Below are 16,721 nucleotides of genomic sequence, written 5' to 3'. Positions count from 1 at the left end.
CAGTTCATAGATAAGGCTATAATCTATGGACAAATTTAGTAAGCAGCCCTATCTAGCATAAGAGCACCAACACTCTAATAAAGAACTCACTTGGTCTGCAAATCATTTTTACTATGAAGTAAAAATTACAATGGAGTGTTTTCTTATTCATTGTAATTCTGTAAGAAATCTTTTTATTAGTTCAGATTTGAATATACTGTTCAGAAATGTACTGTTCATAAAGGTGGGAAGGAAAATAAGGAAAAATGGGGGAAGATGAGAAGGAAAATAAGAGGGAAAATCCTGGAAACTGTAGTTTTGTGAGACATTTAGCCTTCTCTGTCATAGAGCAAGCTCTGGTGCCACAATAAACTACAATCCCTAGGATCCCCTAGCACTAAACCAGGGCAGTTAAAGTGGTCTCAAACTGGATTATTTCTGCAGTGTGTTTGGATTCCCCCAAACCATTTTGCTGCCTGGTGCAAATGACAAGATGCTCCCCAGCTCCATGAAGCAAAACAATCTGGACTGCTAGATGAATCTTATTGCAATTGGCTGGTGTTTCCATGCCTCTTCAGCTGAGTTCAGGGAAATGCTAAACAAGATGTATCATCAAACAGTGGGGAATATCCAGAGAACTCAGGGAGAATAGTTGGGGAATACAACTGCTACACCCAAATATCTACCACTTGAGGGGTTTGCCTCAGTTTGCCCAATGACAGGGCCAGGCTTGTGTTTTTGTGATTCCTTTACTACCACATTGTAAAGAGCAGTAGTAAACACACTTTCCAGTCCTTTCTGTACTTAATGTTGGTTCTGCAGTTTGAGCCACGTGCACTAATACCGTATTACCTAATCATCATATGACATTATCTTGGTGATTGTATTTTGGGATAACATCCAGCCTCAGTGGAGTTAGGCTCAGAGATCCAGGAAATTTGTTGGCTGTCCTTGTGGGCCAGAAGCAGATCCCTGTCAAAACCTAGGAGAAGGCAAGGTACCGTGTAGAATTCAAAGACATAGCTCTGTTAGCCTGCAATATCAGTATGCAAAGGGATCTTGCAGCACCTTTGAGACTACCTGAGAGAAGGAAATTGATAGCATATGCCTGCATAGACTTGAATCTATTTCATCAGATGCTGGTACTTTATTCCACGCATCTGATAAAGTGGACTTAAGTCTACAAAGACCTGTGATATGAACTTCTTTCCCTCAGTCCCTTTTCATAAGATTCCATTAGTTCAAGGAACAGAGAGACTAGAAGCGGTGAACAATTAATGATAGTCAGCAGTCAGGACTTAAGGCGACAGTACAGGTTCAGAACAGCCTGAAGGAGTTCACGGCTCCAACTACAGGAGAAACTATTCTTCCAAAGTTCCACATATTATTCCATAAATAATTGAAGAGAGAGGCTTCACTTGCAGGGCTTAATGAGACGATCTGAGCTTTCATGTGGCGGGAGAAGAAATTGGAGTGGGCTATCTGAGAATAGCAGATGTTTCATGAAGCTCAAAATTTCTCTCAAGAAGCTTGGCTGTTTAGAGCTTCCTGAGGAGGGGGCATTTCAAACAAATGAGGAAATAAATATTGAACCACACTGTCATTTTTTTTACCCTGGAGAAGGTGCTTCAAACCTTACTCAAATAGATAAGGTTTGTACCAGCGAAGAATTCTGAAGGGTCCAACTTTTCCTCTCCATGTTTGATTTACAGAGCCATAAGAGGTATTCAGCTGTCGTGCATAAGCACAATTGAATATCAGTATCTTGAATTAGATTTTCAAGGAATCATTTGAAACAGAACACAACAAAGCAGACAGGAAACTGCAGATCATTCAAACATTTCTCCTCTCTGTTCTTGGAGAACAGATTACCACTATTGTAGGAACTGGCCTTTCACAGAAGAATGGCTAATGGAGCAATCCCAAGTATATTATTCAAGACCAGGAATGCTTATGTTTTTTAAGATGAGAGAAAGAAAGAAATTACATTTATAAAGTTTTCAAGATACACTAGAAGATGTGCCCAAATGAAGAACTAAGTAGTACCCAGTTCACAGGCTTAAATTCTAAATGAAACTATACCTCTCTCCCCAAAAGTGGAATGAGAGCAAAGAAGAAAACAAGCAAACTAGGGAACCAGTTCTTAAAAGTTACATAGTAGTTCCAATCAGGACTAGCTTTCTTATGAGGTCAAGTAAAAAGGCCCTCTTAAGATGGAAGAGTGCCAAGGATAGTGAAATACACCATTGTCCTTCTACCACAAAGTCCACAGTTGCTTCTCCTGATAGGTTTGCTATCCAGAGCATTAATCAGTCATTAATCGTAATTGAGATTTCAGTCAAGAAATCAGAAAAACACTAGGACTTAGAAGGGTAGCTATAAAAGAACTAAATAAGATCCTCAAGTTCAAAGACATCTCACTGAGCACTAAAGTTAGGATTGTCCGTGCCATTGTATTTCCCATCCCATTCAATGAGACCTGAATAGTAAAGAAAACTGATGGGAAGGAAATCAACTCATTTGAGATGTGGTGCTGGAAAAGAGTTTTGTGGATACCATGGCCGGCCAAAAAGACAAATAAATAGGTTGTAGAACAAATCAAGCTTGAACTTCCCCTGGACTCCAGAATGACTAGATTTGGGCTGTCACATTTGTACACATCATGAGAAGGCATGAGTTGCTAGAAAACACAATAATGATAGGTAAGGTAGAATGCAGCAGGAAAAGAAGAAGACTATATTTCAGGTGGATAGACGCAATCAAGGAAGCCACCACTACGAGTCTGCAAGGGCTAAATAGAGCTATTAAATATAGGGTGTCTTGAAGATGTCTCCATAAGGGACATCTTGAAAGCAGTTAAAACACAACATACATTTACTAATATAAATAATATGTTCATGAATAATAATGACAATAGCAATAGTATAAATGCCTTCATGGATATTTTCTGTGGACAACGGTGGAAGGAGATTTTTAAGGCAAAGAAGGAAAAAATAACAAGAATTTTAAAATGTATTTTGCACATAATAGATTTTAAGCCTGTGTTGTTGTTTTTTAAAAGTATACTATAAGTACACTGCATCCTGCCTTACAGAAGAGTAAGCATCGTCCCCAAATCCTTTAAATCTGTAACATTTTCCTTTTATTCACAGAAATGAAACATCAAGGGATGTGTATACATACATAATGAGATTTTTAGGAAGGTTGTGGCAAGTCACTAATTTTCAAAAACTGTATCTTAAATAATATAGTCAATCCAAAAGCAGGCAGGCTATATTGTTTTACATAGCAATTACACTATGGAGCTTATCACACGCGAGGGCTCCCGTCATGCTCCTGTTGCCCAAACATCACCAATCTGCGACGGGAGCCTCCTGGTGGGATCACACCTGGCGCTATTAAAGTGGAACGCTTCCATTTTTGTCATAGAAGCATTCTTGTAATTGTTAGGGAAAGGGCCCTTTTTTAATAACGATTTGATCCGTTATTACAAAAGGGCCCTTTTTCTAACAATTACGCTGATGCTTCCATGAATACGGAAGTGTAGCACCATGAGCGATCCCACCAGGAGGCTCCCATTGCAGTTTGATGACATTTGGGCAACAGGAGCATGACGGGAGCCCTTGCATGTGATAAACTCGTGTGTGTGTGTGTGTGACAGAATACATGGTTATAACACATGCAACATTCCCAGCACTTTCACTTCTGAATGCAATCTGCCTTAGATTTTTCCCCTTTGTTAGCTACTAAAGCCTACTTTATTAATAGGATGTTTGATTTCCCAGGTTAACAAAGCATAAGGTATCACTAAAGATTTTAAATATAAGCTGTTGCTGGTGATGATGGTGCTGCTGTTCCTATTTTTAAAAAATACATGGCAACACTATAGTTTCCCTCATGCTTTTGGGTATATTGTGAATGCTCAGCCAAAAGTTTCAGTGTGTTATTACATATCTAAAAGAGTTGCTGGAAGGGGTGGACCTATGGGGAATGCCACCTCCACCAACAAATGGTAAAAGGTGACCAACACCTGTAGGATTAGGTGAAGCTGCAGGAAGTAGGAACACTGGCAGCAACATATCATTAACAAAGATTTTTCTGTCTCTCCTTTTGAATCATGTTCATCTTGCCAGGTTAACAACTGATTAACCTCACGAAAAGAATCTGCTGTGCTTGACTCCCTTGTTTCAAACTCTCACTTTCCCCCACTCTTGCTAGTGTATTTGGTTGCTTGTATTACCAGTGACACAGTAACCCTATTACAATACTTCATTTCCTGGTATTCTGTTTAAATGTCTTCATGTTTCCAGTTTTCCCACTTAGCAGTGTGCATTTCTAATGTGTGTTTGTGTGACCAGGAGAGAGAGAGAGAGAGATAAAATCTCAGCTGCTCATCTAAACTGAAATTATAACACACACACACACACACACTCCTCCAAAAGAGAGGAGACCAACATCCCTTTTCTTCCTTAAAACCAAACTGCTTATGTTACGTTAGGTTTTTTTTTTTAAAAAAAAATGATACAACAGGTATTTTCTGAGCCAAATTTACTTTTCTTTCTGTATATAACACTGTCATCTTATCTTTAAAAAGAAAACCTATAGCACATATACTGTCTGTATATGAAAAAATAGCATTGAGATTGCTTACGGTTCTGTGAGTTGGGCCCCATCCAGACAGGCCGAAATAAAGCTGCTTCTAATTACTTTGGGGGTATGTTGTTTCAATGATGCATGCGTCCTAAGAGTCTGGAAGCCGCACCAAATCCACGAACTAGTCCTAAGGACTGGAGCACAGGTTTGGCGTAGCTTCCGGACTCTTAGGACGCATGCATCATTGAAAAAGCATACCTCCAATGTGACTTGAAGCAGCTTTATTTTGGCCTGTCTGTATGGGCCTTGGTTATCTATTATTACTTTGTGTCTTAATTTACTTTAGTTTTGATGTAGGTAGCTGGCTCTTGTAATTGCATGCCTTCAAATTGTTGGCTTATGGCAACCTTAAGATGAACCTATCATGTGGTTTTCCTGGCAGGATTTTTAAAGAGTTTGGCTTTGCCTTCCTTTGAGGTTGAGAGAGTGGGATTTGCCCAAGGTCACCTAGTGGGGTTCCATGGCGAAGTGGAGATTTGAACCCTGGGCTTCAAAGTCCTAGTCCAACATTCAAACCACTACACCACACTGGCTCTTCCAGCTGGCTCTACTCTTAAGAATGTAAGAAGAGCCTTACTAGATCATACAAAAGGTCCATCTAATCCATCATTCTGCTGACATTCTGGTCAACCAAGGGGGGGGGGGGGAGGGAAGACAGAGGAGGGAATACACTAGCAGTTGGATTTAAGCTTGGGCCTCATTTATTAATATAAACTCCAATTTGTCAGAGGGTTTCAGTGCAGGTACCTTAACATACAAATCAGACAACTAGACTCTCATAATTAATGGGTAAATCAATCTTAATCCTGAGAGGGGGGTAGTTAAGTGATCACCCCTTCCCTGAACCCTATCAATTTAGCTGCAGGGAGATGTTCCTATATCACATTCTCCTAGAGCCTCAAACCTTTGACTGGGTGAGCAGAATTGGTTCCTAGGGGAGAATTGCTATCAAACCCATGTGTCCCAAATTCCTAAGTGGCAAGAACTAGGTTTGTCAACCATACAGGGGCCTCAGAGTGGCCACTCAATCAGGGTGGTCCACCAATCTATGGGGAAGGCAAAATGAGAGTTTTACCTTCTAAGAAATAATTTTCCTTCAACCCCCAAATGTCTAGCATTGATATTGCTTATAACTTTTCTTGTGCATTTAGAAATATAGTTTAGACATCCAAGCAAAAAGGGCAGGCAAAGGTACCAAGGGATTGCAGACGTAACAAATATAAGTGAATGATTTTCAGTGTCTCTCTTGCTCTCTGTAATGCTACAAATCTGGAGGCTGAAGCAAAATTTCATTATGGGGCAGCAATTTTATCCCGAGGCAATGTCACTTTTGCCCTACCCTTCTACTACCAATCCTCTAACCCCCTAACTTACCTGCACACACCTGCCACTCAAATGCCCCAGTCCTGGGAAAAGAGCAGTGTGTGTGTGTGTGTGTGTGTGTGTGTGTGTGTATAATGTAAACAAACTAATCAGATATATTCAACCAAATTAACCTGTTCAGTATTCCCCAGCTCCCAATTGCACAAACTTCTGAGGATGTAGATTGAAGTCTATGAAAGCTCATGCTGTCAACTTCTTTCTTTCAGTTAGTCTCAAAGGTGCTACAGGATCTCTCTATATTCAATACTTGCTAACTGGGGAAAAACCTGAACAACTAATCTGATGCCTGGCCTGTTCAGCACTGAAGTTGTCCACAAAACCCATAATGATGGACAAGGAGAGGGAATAGGACAGGAAACAGGAAAAGGGGCCATTTTTGGCCAGCACTCAGCAAAACGTGTGGCTTTAGATACATGCTAACACTGAGACGGCCAAACATCTCATCTCTTTCACTAACCCACTCCACAAGTTTGCACTTTCCCATGTCACAAAGCTGGCAAGGAACCATTCTTGTCTTTTGGAAGCCAACAAAGATAGAATGCTTCTGGTACTGGAAGAAGTATTTATTCATTATGGAAATCACTGCACAAGACTCAAAAGTGGAACACAACATCTATGGTAGAACCAAGAAGAGTTTTAATATATTATTATTATTATTATTATTATTATTATTATTATTATTACCACCAGGAAGGCTTTTATATAGGGTGCATGTAATTTTGTATTTTTTGTATTTTATAGTTTTTAATGAGATGATTTTAATAGTTTTTTAAAAAAAAATTAGTGTTATGTTTTTAACCAGTTTTATTTGTGAGCCACCTTGAGTCCCTTTCTGGGAGAAACATGCATAAGAATAAATAAAATAAAATAAATAATATACCTTATCAGATGTTATCATCACTGACCTATAATAAATAATAAATCTTACCAGACAGCATCAGCGCTGACCTATAGTTGATCTGTAAGCCACCTGTGACAATGGCACACCTTTTCATTGATGGGCAAAGCCTGTCAATAGCTGCCAATCTATTGCATCAGCTTGCCTGTGTGATACCATAGATACTCGACTATAAGTCGAAAAATGTATGCCCCAAAATTGACCCTAAAATTCTAGGTCACATTATATACGGGTCAATACAGTACTACTGTTCAGAAAGGTCCTGAAAGAGGCTCTGCCCCGATGTCCCACTCTGCCTGCCTCTACAGTGATTTCTGATAGAGCAGTTGAGGCACGGAGTGTGTGTGAAATAGATGATTAATCTTTTCAATCTGATGTTAAAACCTTCTCTTCACCTCCTCCTCCTCTGGATCTCTTCTGTCCGCCAAACCCCATTTCCCTTCATTTCTCAATTCGATGTTAAAACCTACTCTCCCCATCCTCTACCTCCCTCTCTGACCACCAAAGCCCACTTCCCTCCAGTTCCTTCTCTTTTCAATCCAATGTTAAAACCTTCTCCTCTAGCACCAGGGAAGTTGTGTTAGGTGCTCAGGAGAGGTCTAGAGAAAGAGGAGGGGAGGGAAGTGGCGTTTTCCCCTTTAGATCCTTTATTACATGCTCCCTAAGTTTTACCCTCAACGTATCCACAGTCATATCAAAATCTATGATTTTAGCCCCAAAGCCTGCCCTTGTAAGCAAGTATATACGGTATATAGATTACCACACTACCTTTTTGTATCTTTTTGTGTAAGGTTTGTCAGTAAGTAATTTTCATTAAAAGAGAGATTTAATTATTCTTAATTAACTGATTAATCTAGAGTCGTTAGCACTGAAACAGAGAGCTTTGCCAATGTAAGTTCTTTAGAGGATCGGTCACATTTATCCAGGCATGTATATAGAGTAAGTGGAACTATTTAAAAGGAAAATTAGATTTTTCAGCAATTTATCAGAGATAATTACCCTGTGCACACTGGAGGGAAAAAAAGGATAAAGTGTTTTAAAGAACTGTAATTCTAATTGGTAAATGTCACCAGCTGTTGCAGTTACCTTACTTGTGTGTATTCCTCTAATGATTAGAGTCTGATGCCACAAGTTACATGAAAATATATTCACTAGGTGTGAAATTCCCATATGCCACAAATTAGGTAAACATCTCCAAGAAAAAGAGAGAAAAATTTGCTAATGGGATTCCCCTCCCCCATTCATGGATTGGTGCGTGTGTGTGTGTGTGTGTGTGTATGTGTAAAATCTAACTTGAAAGCAAATTTACATGAAGATATGGAAAAAAAATTTGGAAAGAGTACCCTCAACATGCTACTAGTTCACATATGCCTTTAAACTTTAATGTTTAGGACTTATAGGTTTGGGGCTTTCTAATTCCCATGCAACATCTCTAAAACACAGAGGTAACAGATGTAAGCCAGTGTGGTGTACTGTTAGACTACAACTCTGGGAGACCAGGGTTTGCATTCCCTCTTGGCCATGGAAACCTACTGGGCAAGTCACACTCTCTCAGCCTCAGAGGAAAGCAACGGCAATTTCCGAACAAATCTTGCCAAGAATATTATGTGATACAGTTGTCTTAGGGCTGCCTTGCTCAGAAGTGAGTTGAAGGAATGTAACAGCAGCAGAAGATACAATGTTGGAATATTACTACATTTTGACTTTAAGCATAAGGTATTACGTGTGCTGTGTCCTGTACAGAGCACAAAAGCAGCATTGTCCTCAACCCAAAAGGATTATGACATAATGTAGATTTTTCTGGGGTAGAGAAACAGTACATCTATAAAGCCAGTGGACACATAATGCTCCTGATCTCTTTAGTCATGGTTAAAGGAGTAGGCTAGAGTATCCTCTTCCCTCCCTTCTTCAGTGTGGAGTCTCCAGCTGCTGTTTACATCAGCATAGGCCTTAATTATGGCCAAACCTAAGCAGCAAAGAGTTATAGTGAGGGTCATACATCTCAGTGTAGTTAAAATCAATTGGAGGGAGAATTAGTGGATGAGAAGAGACAAGGTAGAAGGAGTAAGTCTTCAGGACTATGGTTCAAGTGCAAGCTTTGAGCCACAATTAAGCGCTGAAATAACGTCTGTACAGATATCTGCATTTATATCCTATCAGTGAGAGCCAACCTGGTATAGTGGTTTGGGTGTTTAATTTATGACCTCAGGAAACTAGTGTTTAAATCTCTGTTTGTCCATGGGAAACTATTAGGTGACTTTAGGCAAGTCATACTCTTTTAGCATCAGAGAAATGCAGTGGGAAAAACCCTTTGAACAAATTTGCCAAGAAAATTTCATAATAGGGTCACTTTAGGATTAGAAATGACTTGAAGGCACACAGCAGCAACAATTGTAGCAGCACCCTTTTAGCAAGTTACCCCCAAAATCATCATCATAAATTTTGCCTGATAAATGTCAGCTCCAAAGATAACAACATCTGTACACATTAGAAATCACAATACAAAATCCTTCTTTAAATATTAAATATCTGTGGCAGCTAGGGACTTCCATTTCAGCGGAGCAGTGAATCCACTACAGTTTAATCAGAATTTTAAAAGGATCTTAAAATATCTGGAGTGGCTTTACCACCTCTTGACATGGAAACCACCAGCTGTTACAGTTGAAGATACCAGATAATTGTTTTGGTTGAAATTAACCAACTATTGAAGTTGGCAAAGAAATATTCCTATCCAAAAAGAATTACAGTTAAGTGTGATAGTTTGTCTTTGAGAGTGAGTCCATTAATGTGAACTTGCTAAAAACAAAAGGGAGGCCGAAGGTTCTTTCTTTGAAATCATATGCAGAATCAATTAACAAAACATGATTGATAACAAATGGGTAGAAAATCATGTTCCAGTACTGTTCGACTTCACACCTCAGTTCCCTTAAATGACACCAAATTGCCATTTGTTAGTGTGAGCTGTATGATGAACTACTGCGTCCAGGTTCTTGAGAGAAAAATTGGAAGTCAGAGATGGTAATATTATGGTTTAAAATAAGAGTGACTTTATTTATTTATTATTTACTTACTAGGTTTATATCCCAAGTTCCTTCCAAAATAGGGTTCAAGACTACTATGGTATTCAAGGCAGCCAAGTGTAACCTTCACTTTATACCTCTGTTAGTTCCTCCTGCTGTACACAATAAAAAATCATACAGAAGCTTTTCTTGGTTACCAATTGAGGCCCTGCAAATCTCCAACCCACCAAAATGGTTTTCCTCCATTGGTTTCCTAGTCCCCTCATCCTTGACTTGCTTCTTTTTTAGGAGACCTAATGTTATACTGTTATATTGTTATACTGGGGCAAAAAGCTGGGTGCTTCTCTAGATAGAGTTAACTCTGGTGTGTCTCACAATCCCTGGCTTATAGACACAATTTAGATGCCCCTAAATCATTTGTACAACACCAGGCTTAGATGCACAACAACAGATTGAACTTCTGCATCATACTATCATTCCAGGCTGTTCAGTTCAAATTTTTGAGGTACTTATTGGCTTTGAATTGTTGGAATGTCTGCCACATGTTTTCCTTATTCTTCCTTTGGAGCTTCAAGCTTAGAGTTTTTCAGATCTCTTCCAAAATAAGTTTGTACATCCAGTTGTGAAAAAAATCACTCATGCCTTTCATAGGTATTTCTTTTCCCTGAGATTCTTATTCTGCCTGCATTTAGGAGATTTCTCAACTGGAGCACTGAAATAATAATTAATGAGTGTATTCATACTACAGAATTATAGCAGTTAGACAACACTTTAACTGCCATGATGCTGTCTTACAGAATCCTGGGATTTGTAGTTTGGTTAGGCACCTGAGCTTTCTGACAGAATACCTCACCCAACTACAAATCCCAGGGTGGAATCATGACATTAAAGTGGTATCAAACTGCTATACATTTGCAGTGTGGCTATCATTAGAGTGTAAAGCACGCCCTCCAAACAGTATCATGAATTAATCAAATGTATATTAAGATGGGTTCCAGGACTGACATGAGACGGGGCAGGGAAGGAGGGAGAGCATTCAAAAATACTGTGTGTTTTCTTGACTTGTAATGTATCCATCTTTTGTTTTCATATCCATGCTATGCTACTATACATCCAGACTGCAGACCACAACTGTGTATGTATGGATGAGTAAATATAATGAATTTTAATATTATTTTCATACTATTGCGCATGTAACTTCTCATGCTGTTTATACAAGCCTATCCATTCATAATCAATATAGCCTTTTTTTTCTACCACTATTGTGTACTGGTATTTTTACCTGTATTGCCTATTGTTTGTCAGCAACTGCACAATAGACATCTGGAAAGAAAATATAAGTGATGCTTGAAACATAAATTATTGCATATATTAGCAAATACTCTTAAAATAGGCCAGAGTCAGCTTCTGTTACAAGAACTAGACTCCACATTCATCCAGTTTGATCTTTAGATCTGCTCTGAATTGCTATCAAATCTGACATGAATTTTGGATGAGGCCAATAATGTGAATATGTGTGCATGTTCTTTTTTTAAAATAGATTGATTGTCTATTAAAAATAAGACTTAACATTGCACGTTACATTTCTGTGTTCTGTTCCCCTCTCCCCCCCTCTCTCTCATAGAAACCAGGAATGGATCTAGCAGACACTTATATTATGTTTGTTCGTCAGAATCAAGATATACTTCGAGATAAGGTCAATGAAGAAATGTACATTGAAAAATTGTTTGATGTAAGTAGCTGCCTCTCTGGCAAATGCTAGGAGATATGTCTCAATTTTATGATCTGTGGTGCTGCTTTTGCATCTGTTTCTGTTGGTGGTTTTTAAGGGATAGATAAAACTTCCTTTAAAAACCAACCTCAGTTATCAGTATCCTGTAGCCAAGAAATATATTTTTTGAGAAATTAATTAATCAAATAGCAATAGCAAGTACATTTCTATACCACTTATTTGTGCACTTAAGCACTCCCTAAGCAGTTTACAGTGTGTAAGCCAATTGTCCCCAACAAGCTGGGTACTCATTTTAGGGACCTTGGAAGGATGCAAGGCTGAGTTAACCCTGAGTCCCTGCCTGGTATTGTCAGTGGCTGCAGTAAAGGCATTTAACCACTGTGCCACCAGGGCTCAAAAGATGCTAGGATTGTAATTGTAATATCACATTACTTTTTTAAAAAAAGATGCTACAAAGTCTGTGGTGTGAAGGAATCTTGGAAACTCTGAAATGGTGATTTTTCACTCTGATTTTAAAAAAGGTTGCCTTGCTGATTCCTCCTTATACTATGATCTTAAATAGATTAAATTGAAATAATTCTTCATGGCAAAAATCACAGATGTATCGGCAAGTCCATACTGCTTTGTTGTCTGTCAGCAGTAGATCCATTCTAGCAGAAGGAAAACAGGTATCAATAAGATATGTAGGACTTCACTTGTACAGATCACTCATCATACTGAAATATCCCTTCTGGTGAATGGGTGACTTTGGTCATCTGTTTGCTCCTGCTGCACTCTGGTCTCTATACATTTCTGTCCTTTATACAACACCATCACACTGCCTCTGACACTATAGGATAGGAAGCAAGGATGACATCCTCTTGCATCTGAAAGGGATTCCCTTTTTACCCATTTTATGACCTACAGAATGATAAATTTAATTCAACTGATACCAGGCTTGTAGCCACAGACAGCCTGTGTAGATCTGGCCATCTCTGTTCTTTACTAGAGTATGCACAGTGACCTTATTGAGTTATTTATTTTGCCACTGGTGGAGGACATGGAACCTGAACATAATATATACGACTATCATGCTTTACCCACATTTTATCTAACACTTTTGGCCAACTTCAGGCTGACGCATTTCAGCCTCATTTCTATCCCTATGTTGGCATACAGCCTTTACTGAGTCCTAAATCAAACTCTTATTTTTTTCCTGCTCTGGCAGGCTAAACTGACAGATAACAAGTACTACTTTTTGTTCTTATTTTTTCACTGTGACACAATTTGGAGGGGGGGGGGTTGTTTCATCCTTTTTATATTCTTGGTTTATTCTTAGCTAAACCAGGGACTGGGTGTGGAGCATATTGGTGTTTGTTGTGTGTGTTTTTTAAAGGAGCTGCCAAGGTTGCTTCTTTTTTTTCCCTGACAGATCAGAAGAACACACATATCCACACCATAGAACAAGCCTCAGCCTAGGGACAGGGAGGTGCATGTTCCCCAGCAAGGACAAATGGGGGCAGGTATAAAAGTGATGCTGCATTGGGGTAATCCAAGGGCCTAGGGCAGGTTTGTGGTAAATATTTGCTGTTGTTGTTCTTGTTTCCAGCATGTCAGACTAAGTTTTCCACTGCAATATTTTGTAGGGATCCAGATTTATTTGCTGCAGCCATTTCCCACATCCAGTGTTTGAAGAGTGAGGATTCTAAGTAGGTTCACTCACACCATTCAAGTGCTAGAAGAAAATTGACACACCTCTTTCCTTCCCAAAGTGAAAGGAGGGCTGGAGAGAGATCCTTTTCCTGGGAGTGAGTCCTGCTAAGGTCAATGGGGCTTACTTCCAGGTAAAACACATACAGCATTATATATAGAGAGATAACACAGGGGCAAAGATAAGGCAGTGTTTGAAATACAAATAAACACATTATAAATAAACAATTTGACATTATACTTGAATCTATATCTATGTGGACATAGAAGTGCGTGTGTGTGTGTGTGTGTGTGTATATACACACCCTGGAAAAGCACACACCAGGGAGTTTTCTTTTTGTTTTGCTTTTTAATCCTGGGAGCTGCAGCTCATCCTGATCCATGTAGCCAAGACAATACTGGATTTCATGGTAATGAGAGACTCACCTGCACACTCTTGGCATAATCCCTTACTCTGATTTTATACTTGTGTGTGGTTCACAAGACCAGTTTGGGCTCTGGCTAAGTATATTAAGGTGGCCCACCAGGGGCTGACCTGGATCAAAAATAATCTGAAGCAGATTCAAAAGAGGCTCAGATCATACTATTTTGTAGATTCTATCCTCATCATGCACAGGCCACTCCATCTCAAAAATTTCTTGCAAAAGGCCTGAAAAAGCTTTTTGAAACCAAGTCAGAGTTTGTCTCATGAATCATTACCAAAACATTAGTTAAATCTTCAGAAATATTATGTACTGAATTGTCCTTTGAGCCAGTGCTCTTGACATAATTTGCCACTTCTCCACTTCACATAACATTAGAAGCAGATATGTGCATAAGTGATCAAGACCCAGGTGGAGGGGAAACCATACTCTTCCTCTACCAGATCTGCTTTGTGTTTACAGAGACAGGTCTCCCATCCTGATGTTATAAGTGTTTATGGAGAAACATATGAATCAGGCTATAATTTCCCTTTCTCCAGTGCATTCACCATCCCTGATTTTGGGATTATCTCCTCTGAGAAACAGTGGCCAAAGTCACTTTAAACTTTTCCATATTATCCGGTTGCCATCATTAAAGGATCAAAACAAGCTTCATTTAATTTCTGGGTGTAGTTTTTGTCTGATCTGTTCTTTTCAGTGTTGCAAACTTCAGCCCCATGGTTCACCTGAGAAGAACTATAATCCTATTTTATATATATTTAATGCTCCAAGACCATCCAGACCATGATCAAGCCCAAATTCCTCTTGCAGCCTCTTTGAGAGATGTAATTTTTTCCCTTTCTGCTGTCTACCACAGCCCATTCTCATACCAGATCTGAATATCCTCACTATTTGCCATGAAGTGTATTTATTTACATTCGGTCTCTACAGCATTTTAGAAAGCTTTTCTGGCAGTTTCATTTAATTATGCAAGTTTCTGCAAATGTTTTCATAACAGTAATTCACAGCCTTTGCTGTGACACTTCACTCATGGTTGTCGCAGAAGGTCTGGCTGTGCCAAGACTCTCTGCCATAGATATGTCATGTAAGTTGTTTGTTGTTTGTTATCTTGGCTGCTTGGGAAAAGTCTCATCGCTCATTCTTCCTCCTGACAGACACTTGCAGGGTGTTGTTGTTGTTTTTTTTAAAAAAAGTATCTGTTTTAATAAGTCAAGTGTTACTATGTGTGAAAAGAATTATTCTCCCTCCCTGTCTCTCTCTCTCTCTCTCTTTCTTGGCAAAAAGAGTAGGAGTAGAAACCCCATCCTTCCATCCAGCTGGCATTTTTATGAATTATCAGTGCCATATTAGCAGCTTTGCATCACTTTGGTTTTGCAACTGGATCTGCAAGCATATGCTTCTTTTCCCAAGGTGGTATTCCTGTCTCCATCCCACATTGCATTGTAATTTTTCAAATATTTAAAACACTAGTTTATGAATTCCACATTCAGTAGATTGGTTGTGGTGAAAATCTTGTTGGAGAGATTTTAATGATCATGTGGCCAGAACCATAGAGCTTTCTCCAATGGGTTCTTGTGAGGTCTTTAGTGATAAAGCATGAGAAGAACCTTGTCTTGCTATTTAGAAACTGGAAAGATTAGGATGCTATTATTTGTATGTGTCCATGGCCTCAAGCAGACGGCCCAAAAAACCACAACAGGGCCATATTCGGGAGGGGGGGGGTTGACTCCAATTTTTTCCGAGACATATAATCTGTTTCTGTCAAATTTCAAGGCCATACACAGTCCTCTATATGGAGTAGACAGGAAGCTGTGAGGTGAGACAGGAGTCATAAAAAGGAAAGGAGAAGGAGGAAATGATAGACCAACCTATATACTTAGACATAGCATCTTTTATTTGTCTGAAACACACAAGGCAGTGGCATCTGAAACATGAAGGGCTCCAAATGTTGGGGTTTTGAATGTGTGAGCAGGTGGAGAACACCTCTATTACCTGCCCTGGTTGAGTACTGAAATTTGACACATAAACATTTGTTTTAACTTCAATTTTTGCTGAAAGGTGCATGCTGGCCGCTATTCTCCTTCTTTTTCCCCTTGCATCTCCCTCATTCACCACTTTCCTGTCTTCTACACAGAGAGGGTATGGATTGTAGTCAAAAAGTTCAAAGTGATGAGCCCATGATGATGAAATCGATTTTAGACTTTTCACCATTGGGACAAGACACTGAAAGGCAGTTCAGCTTAAACAATGAATGCAGGTGGAAAACAATATTCACATAAGATTAAAATAAAACTTGGTGGGAGTTTTAAAAATAACGCCTTTGGCATTGATTGCATGAAAACAAATTGGCTTTAAATGGTTTGTCATACTATTTCAGAATACAAACACACCTCAGATTTTTAAATCCTTTGAGCCATTGTCCTTCTTCTGAGGAGAAATTTCTGAAGGCAGTCTTCAGCATTTCAAAGAAAAGACAATGAAACTTTTGTACAAGTCACTCCTATCTTTTGAAATACCTTGTTGAGAGAAGTCAATACATGTAACTAGCTCCCAGGCAACAATGAACTAACTTTTGGGATACTTCAGTTCTCATTTCTGTCTTTGTGATACCAGTGTTCATTGCCCATGCCATTAAACCTTTTTATATATATATATATTTAGAGAAGATGATTCCTTGCTCGTTTGTAATATGCAATGAATATAGTGTGCAGGAGGTTTAAGGATAGTTTTTGAGGACTAAACTAGGTAATACACAACCTCTTCTGTAAGCGCATACACATGCATGAATGCTCCTTTCACATAAAAGCATGACACCATAAATGTATACATACATTTAATGTATTGTCTAATTTGGCCCTGAGTCACAAATATTACCTGGGAAACGTGTGTGAGAAAGAAAGAGACACAGTGGCAGAGAGTGAAATGGAAGCAATTGCATACCATAC

The 16,721-nt window shown here is 39.1% G+C and overlaps 1 protein-coding gene across 13 annotated transcripts in view; it reads left to right on the top strand.

Annotated features, from left to right (window-relative positions):
- Positions 1–16,721, top strand: part of CADPS2 (calcium dependent secretion activator 2) — a 396,201-nt gene that overhangs the window by 343,475 nt on the left and 36,005 nt on the right. For 9 of the 13 annotated variants that reach the window (XM_089524382.1, XM_089524381.1, XM_089524383.1 and 6 more), the window contains one exon: positions 11,558–11,665. In XM_089524382.1, coding sequence (XP_089380508.1) covers positions 11,558–11,665 — 108 coding nt within the window. Of the gene's footprint in view, positions 1–11,050; positions 11,069–11,557; positions 11,666–16,721 lie in introns of all 13 variants that reach the window. The other 4 variants (XM_089524374.1, XM_089524378.1, XM_089524372.1 and 1 more) reach the window with 1 other exon arrangement.

This window comes from Sceloporus occidentalis, unplaced genomic scaffold, assembly GCF_023333645.1.
Source record: "Sceloporus occidentalis isolate IW3139 unplaced genomic scaffold, rSceOcc1.0.p SCAF_5, whole genome shotgun sequence".
NCBI classification, from domain to species: domain Eukaryota; kingdom Metazoa; phylum Chordata; class Lepidosauria; order Squamata; family Phrynosomatidae; genus Sceloporus; species Sceloporus occidentalis.
This window is presented reverse-complemented; position numbering and strand designations above follow the sequence as displayed.